Below are 7,414 nucleotides of genomic sequence, written 5' to 3' on the forward strand. Positions count from 1 at the left end.
GGTGTAATCCATAGAAAGTGGCTCAAGGAGGGCGTCAAAGTCCACGTCATCTGCGAGGTTAAACTTCCGCGTGAGTGCACGGAGGGCGACCAACTGCTCCTCCCTCGTCGCGGGAAGACCCAAGTAGCACAGCCTGTCAAAGCGGCCAGGGCGTAGCAGCGATGGGTCCAGAAGATCCGGACGATTTGTAGCGCCGATGACAAACACCTGTGCGGTGGTACTGCCGTCTGTGCGTGTGTGGCCAACGCCATCCACCTCAACAAGCAGCTGCGCAACAACACGATCCATCGCCCCGCCGGCGTCACCCTTCGCGCCACGTGCCGGCGCCAGTGCGTCCAGCTCGTCAAAAAATATGATGCAGGGCGAGTTGTCCCGTGCACGCTGAAAGAGGAGACGAATGTTCTTTTCGCTCTCACCAACGTACTGATTGATCAGCTCAGGCCCCTTCACCGCCATGAAATTCATGTTCATCTCCGTCGCGACTGCCTTTGCTAGAAGTGTCTTGCCACACCCTGGCGGCCCGTAAAAAAGGATACCCGCTCGTCGCTTTGTGCCGGTTGAAAAAAGTTCCGGGTGCAGCAGGGGCAATTGAATCGTCTCCCGCAGCTCTCGCTTCGCCTCCTCCAATCCGCCCACATCCTTCCACCGCACAGGCTGCAGTTTAGTCGAGACAAGACTGTATCCATGCGCTTTTTGATACTTCTGCAGCACACTTCCGCACAATGACTCCGAAAGTACAGGACGTACTCCCTCCGGCAACCGCATGCATCTCAGAACAGAGAGACATTCCTGCATGTACGCCACCACATCGGCAGCACTCAGTCCGACTGTCCATGACGCTACGGAATCAAATGACAACAGAAGGCTCTTACATACACCAAAAGAACGTTGAGCCTCTTGAAACAGAGTTTCTGCAATAATGCGACGGTCCGTGTCGGATGGATTGGCGCAATTTAGTACACCTTCCACATTTCGGGCCCTGGCTGCCACCGTCGGCGGTGGTGCCTCCATACCCTCGCAGACAAGAAAAATAATCCGAACCCCAAGACAGGTATCACTGATGGTATCATCCGTGTCAAACAAATGCAACAAGTGGGGATTGTCAGGTAAGATTTGCGCATTCTTTATCACAAGTGCCACTTCACCACGGCCTTGCATATACTCTGAAACAAGACGCTGCACATCCTCGGTACGCCACTGATCAAGGTCAACAATAAGCGCTGCCACACCATTCATTGCCAACGCAGTCGTAATGCACTCGTATGGAAAATTCTCCGGCATTGCACGCACCACAAAGACATGTGTCCCCGCAGAGTGTAGTGGTAAAAAAAAGGAACCCAACGCTTCACGAATGGCCAGAGTGAAAGACAAGTTTAAATAAACTGTTCCGCTTGAACATAATGGTGGATAAAGGGGAGTCACATCCACACAAGGCAATTTGCTGCGTATGGATAAAACGACCTCCGTCCCCTGACCATCTAGCTCAAGCAACCCGTACGGTTTACCTGAAGATGTCGTCACCTCGGCAACGCGGAGTGGAACCGCAATGGTACCGTCAAAGTTCTGACGTAATCTCATGGTTGTTTCAGCGGCATCGCCCTGTACAAGATGTGCAACATGCCTCAGCACAGCCTCGGTGACGTCCGTATAATCCAGCTGCCGCTCAAGAAAGAGTTGAGGCGTAAAGTGAAAAATAAGAACGTCACCTTCAGAGACCATTCGGCCCGACAACATCTCCTTGGAGGCATTTATTGCAAGCACCAACATCTTCTCATACGTGTCTCCCAATACGGCATTCAACATGGCGAGAGGCCACGCAGGCACAAGAACGGCACAACTCATTTGCAACTCACTAAACCCATTTTTCGACAATCCCAAAGTTAACGGCATGCACGCCGAATCGAGTGCAGGACGAAATACAGAAAGTGAAGTATTCAGCCGTTGGTCAGAGTATTGCACACGAGTCGCCTCAACAGAAGATAAGGACTCAAGCAGAATGGCGGCCCGAATATTACGAAAAACACCGGGCGAGGTGTGCAGGGTAGGAACACTATCGGCACCATCCTCTCCGTGTGCTTTCATGCAAATGGAGAAAGCAGTCGTGTACTCTGCATCACCAACACACACCACCGCGCCGTCCATCAGCAGGGTGCGCAAAAAAAACCTCTCGGACGACACCGCGGTGGAGCCACTCAAAGAATCATCCAAAACAACAGTGCATTGGTCTTCATCGACATCCCCTTCTTCTTCCTCCTCCTCCTCCTCTTTGGGGTTCTCTTCTGTCGTGTGTGCAGCGAGGCACACATCTGTAGCCCCGTTACTAACGCATGGTGGAAGCACAATAAGGGTTGTCGTGTCGCACAACACGCCAGCCGTAGCCGGAGCCAAATCCACCACCATGAGAGCAACCGGAAAATGTTCACTCAACAGTATCGTTTGCCCCAAATGCACCTTGTCATCCTGTTGCATAATCGCCTGCAGCAGGCGTACGGTGTTCCCGTCCATTTTGCCATTCCGCTCCAAGACGCACTGGTAGTCCTTCGGGGTGACGGCGCGAAGAATGCACAGCTCAAGCTGCACCGCAAGCTCCACGCTGTCGGCTTCCATTGATCGAATCATTCACCACTCCGCAGCTGTGATAAACATTATGATACGACCAATCAGCATACGTATAACACAAAAGACGCAAAAGAAAAAAAAACACGGGATAAATAACCCAAACGAGACATATGAAGCCCTCACGCATCGTTTTCAATGCATCCATAAATACATAGATCTGCCAATGATACTGAAACTGGCGCAACAGTAACAACAGAAAAAATATCTATATTCTCTCTCTCTCTCTCTCTGCCGCACTCGTCCACGCATGAATGCAGAAAAAAAAATAAATAAATAAATAAATGAACATTTCCATTAGAATTTATTCGTTGCTTTTCTCTTTTTCTTTTCTGTCCATCCTTTTTTTTTTTTTTTTTTTCTTAGCTCTCCTTTGACAACCGTAATTGCTTTAAATCCCACAGAGTTAGTGACGGGCCCCCACATTTCGGCAGAAAAATCCGTGCAATTTCCTGCAAGCTACTTTTCTTTCCAAGGATTTCACTCTTAAACGCCAAGAGACATGCTGTGAGGTCTACAAGAGAGGGCTTTGTTTGGCTCTGCCCAACAAAACGCTGCGCCAACACTACATCTTCACCATCCCACAGGGCATCATGCCCATCGGAGATGCCTGCCTCCTGCACGATGGAATCCACCATCCGCATAAAATTGACACGACTCTCCCATACATATGGGGGAAAGGGATCAACCACCTTTCCAACTAATTCCGCCATGTATGCATGACGACGTGCAGCCGCAACAAGAAGCTCTGCGTAGGCAGCATACATTGCCCCCAAATCACCAAAATGGCACCGCACCGCCTCTTTAGCCGCGGCATTTTTTTCTTCTTCGCTAAGTTGGTATGCCTCATAATGTGATGGGACAGAATTTATCTTCCTGAGGATTCTCAGCGCAACGTACCTGCTAGCAATGTCAAACTGTGGACGTCCGTGCCCGCCCAACGCCTTCCAGAAGGTCGCACCACATGGGTTTCCAATGTAGTCACGCACAGCTGCTATGAATTCATAATCATTCACAACATCATCATCCCCTTCCTCTTTTTTCCCTGAAAATTCAACACGCATTGTTGCGTTGAGTACATCATGCCGTAGTGGAGCAAATGTTTCGGTGGCCTCCTTCCAGCGCACCTCATCCGCCGTCAATGGAAGTGGTGCGTACCGGGGAATACCACCCTCCGCATAAACACCGGCATCGCGGAACGGAGCAAAAGACGAGCTGTTTGGCAGACGATCTTTAAAATAATACGTCACCGGAGCGCTACGAACGCGGTCGCGTTTCGCGGAAAGACGTTCCCGCCTTCTGGAAGAAGAAGGCGGCATGCATAGCGTTACACGAAGGACTGAAAACCGATCGTGTGCCTCACACAACTGCCGAATCATCCGCTTCAACTTCTTCTGAAGCCGGCGATTCGCCTCGAGTGCCTCGTCAACATTTTCAAGGGCGATGGACGCACCGGCCATCCCTCCCAGAAACCCTACCGCAACATCCGTCCATCATGCAAAAAAATATATATAAATAAATAAAGAAGGCAGAAAAAAAGAAAAAAGGAAACGTAAATGTTTAAAAAACATTCAGCCGGACTCTCCAGCTCTATCCCACAATCACACACACAAAAAAAAACAAAAACGGCACAACAAGAGGAGGGAAAAAAAAACTTCAAGATTCGGTGCTCTCCGCCCCCTTCATTTTTAGGCACTCTTGTCATCATCCTCTTCCTGTTCACCAATTTTTCTCTCGTGTTCTTCCCATTCTTTTTCCTTCTGTTGTCGGCGCTCCTTGAAGAACCGCGTCTCCTCCTCTTCGCGTTCCTCTACAAGTCGCAGTTGCTCAAGTAGTTTCTTTGCCTCGTGGTAGCGGAGACAGGCAAACCGCATTGCCCGCCTATAAATCCGTTTCTCCGACTGACGCATATTTCCACCGGCATCCGCAAATGACTCTGTTGCAATCGACACCCAAAAGGCACTCGTCCGTTCAAAAAATAATACCGGAGTCTCCTCCCTAAGCGGGGTTGGTACGGCGGATCCGCTGCCCAGCTGAGCGAGGAGCTGCTCCTTATGTACCTTGAGGCCCTTCTTGCCCTTTACAGTGGTGATGCCGTCCACGATGTCACGTGCGGGTGTGACGGCGGTGTCAAGCTCCGCGGGGATAACCTGCGGTGGTTCATCATCGTTGTCGCCACACTCCAGTGACCGCGGAATGCGGGAAAAGTCCACGCCGCCGTCCACCGCTGCCTCTTCAGCACCTTCCGCTTCCTCATCGTCGTCTTCATCGTACTCCATGTCAAATGCAGCGCTGACAACAGTGCTGCCGCTCTCCCATGAGCCAGCGTCACTCTCCTCTGCCGCCTTACCAAGCCATACCAAACGTGAAAGATCCTGCGAGAGAAGCACGCGGTACGTGTCACATGTATGAAGATTGAATGAAAAGAGATCCGACATCGTGATTTCCCGCAGGCCACTCTCAAATTGACCCCCAAAAATGTATAGAGTGTTCCCAAGAACAAGCATGGATGCGTTCATCCGACGATGTGGATATATCTGCCCTCTTTTATTGACTTCAAAACTCTCTTTCATCTCTTCCTTGTCATCTTCCTCAACGTTCCCATGACTTTCCGCCTCCTCTTCGTCCTCCTCGTCACTCTCTTCGTCACTTGAAAACTTGGAGGCATCTTTCAGATTTTGTAAATGAAGAGCCTTCAATTCCGATTGCAGGTCCCCTCCCTTCGACTCCGATACAGTCGTCTTCCTCCTTGCGCGCAAAACAATTGGGTAAAAGCGTTTCGTGTCCATATGAAAAACAAATAAATCACTGCAAAAACTTGACACAACCTTTCCGCCAGGAGACTCAATGTCCACAACACCGCCAAACAAATACATTTTGTTATCTTTAAACGCACTGCCCACGCCACAGCGAATGGGTGGGGGAATACCGCCCAAACGCATCTTTGTCCATAATGTAAACTCACACTCCGCGTTGTTATTATCTGCAGCACCGATACCCTGCGGTAATTTTAAGCTCCAAAGGTCATGGTGCACGGTTGCTTGTGACTTTTTAAATCGATTAAACTTTTCACTGGAGAATCCCCCATAGACAAAGAGCGTGTCATTCCAGACAGCCATTGAATGTCCACTGCGCGGGTGAGGCAACTCAGCATATGGCGCGGTTTTGACAGCCGTCCACTTTCCCGACCCGTCCAAATGCGAAAGTACCCAAAGGTCATTAAAATAGTGGCATTCCTGTGCATTATCATAAAATCCACCAAATAGGACAGCATTACGACGCCAGATACAAATACGATGTCCACTGCGTGACGATGGGCCCCCTTTCAATCCCTTTAGTTCTTCCCATTCAAATTTTTTAGTGTCAAAACGCCAAACGTCCTTAAAGTGCAGAAATTGCGATTGCGACTGAGAGACAAATTCCCCGCCACAAATAAGAAGAAAGTGCTTGTAGAGAACACCCTGGCTGCTGCTGCGTGGGGGCGGGTTCAACGCCGTCACGAGACGTGACCAGAAGTCGCGCTTGATGTTGTAAAAGTACAGGTCATTGTACGCCACCGTTTTCTCCCCGTCCCAATACTCTCCACCAAAAAGCATCAGCTCGTGATCCCTTTCAGGATGAGCAGTAAAGACAACATTCGCACGCGGGCTAGGGGCGGGGACGTTTTCCTCCACCAACGTGGTGCGCATTTTGCCCTCCTGCTTACGTATGCGGTTCAACGTAACTTCCGGAGCCTCCTCATTGTTGAACCCCTTCACCTCGTCGTCGCCTGCGTCTCCCTTGTAAATCCCTTTGGCACGTTTCTGGGCCTGGCGACTCGCACGCTTCACTGCTTTCAAGGGATCCTCATGCTTCTTGCGCTTGTCGCGACCCTTCCCCATGAATCAACGATGAGTTACGCTGTATTCCTCCCTCACTCTCTCTCCCTCTCCCCGTTCTTCTTTCCTCCCCACTGAACAATATTCCTACCCACCGTTCGCAATTGAATATGTATATAGGTATGTATGTATGTATTTGTGCAATTTACACCTTTAATCCCTTTTCCCCTCAAGCGCGGTATCTACAGCATACCATGCAAAAGAAAATAATAATAAATATATATATCCAAAACAGGGAAAGTGGAAAAATAAATAAAGGCTGAAATACAAATGTAAATATAACAATTCGTTGGTTTGCCTCGACACATTATTGCAAGTAAATCCTCCCATGTAATCCAACATAAACACACACACACAAAAAAAAAAAAACATGTCATTTCAGTAAGAAAAAAACAGCAAAAAAAACTTTCTTAGAGTCCTTCTCTCCATGTAACCATCTGCGTGCGTATACCTGTGAAGATCCCGATCCTTGTACGTGTCATGTGCAAATATCTGCAGGCGTATGCAGAAGAAAAAGCCAAACGCTGCCGGTGTGTCGACTCAAAACTTTCCATCAAAGGGAAACACAAATAAATAAATAATTTTTTTGCGTCCTAACGTCAACCTCTTTTATTTCCCATCCCTTCCCCTTTTCGTCTTCTTTTTGTTGTGCTGGTGGTTTCGTGTGTGGTGGTGGGGGAGGGGAAAAAAAAAGAACCGAAAGAAAAGAAAAAAAAAAAAAGAATTTCATCTCAGTTTCCACCATGCGTTGCCCCCACGGCCATACGTGCAGTGTGGGTGGGTGGGTGGGTGGGTGCAGGCGTACATCCCCCGCACCGCCCAGCAGGGAAGAGAAGAACCTCATTTTTTTTTTTTTTTTTTTGTTTTTTCGAAGAAAAAAAAAAACACGAATTGATTTAAAAACAACAACAACAAAAAAA

The 7,414-nt window shown here is 49.0% G+C and overlaps 3 protein-coding genes across 3 annotated transcripts, besides 11 other annotated features; all 3 read right to left on the reverse strand.

The window, feature by feature from the left end:
* Tc00.1047053504251.9 (peroxisome assembly protein, putative) lies at positions 1-2,619 on the reverse strand (the record flags this gene model as incomplete). The annotated part of the gene is made up of 1 exon (XM_800067.1): positions 1-2,619. A coding segment is annotated over one exon (2,619 nt), but the record flags the coding sequence as incomplete, so codon positions are not given.
* Positions 1-7,414: a sequence feature (heterozygous, non-Esmeraldo-like haplotype).
* Positions 2,237-2,267: a repeat region.
* Positions 2,879-2,905: a microsatellite.
* Positions 2,932-2,980: a sequence feature (T-rich).
* On the reverse strand, positions 2,979-4,076 carry Tc00.1047053504251.20 (hypothetical protein, conserved; the record flags this gene model as incomplete). Its single annotated transcript, XM_800065.1, has 1 exon — positions 2,979-4,076. One exon carries the CDS (start codon positions 4,074-4,076, stop codon positions 2,979-2,981), a length of 1,098 nt encoding a protein of 365 aa, XP_805158.1.
* Positions 4,116-4,140: a sequence feature (AT_rich).
* On the reverse strand, positions 4,305-6,497 carry Tc00.1047053504251.30 (hypothetical protein, conserved; the record flags this gene model as incomplete). The annotated part of the gene is made up of 1 exon (XM_800066.1): positions 4,305-6,497. The coding sequence occupies one exon, from the start codon at positions 6,495-6,497 to the stop codon at positions 4,305-4,307; it is 2,193 nt and encodes a 730-aa protein (XP_805159.1).
* Positions 6,604-6,630: a microsatellite.
* Positions 6,698-6,720: a sequence feature (AT_rich).
* Positions 7,062-7,082: a sequence feature (AT_rich).
* Positions 7,179-7,218: a sequence feature (A-rich).
* Positions 7,268-7,290: a microsatellite.
* Positions 7,338-7,363: a microsatellite.

Source organism: Trypanosoma cruzi, genomic scaffold (genome assembly GCF_000209065.1).
Source record: "Trypanosoma cruzi strain CL Brener 1047053517151 genomic scaffold, whole genome shotgun sequence".
Classification (NCBI taxonomy): domain Eukaryota; phylum Euglenozoa; class Kinetoplastea; order Trypanosomatida; family Trypanosomatidae; genus Trypanosoma; species Trypanosoma cruzi.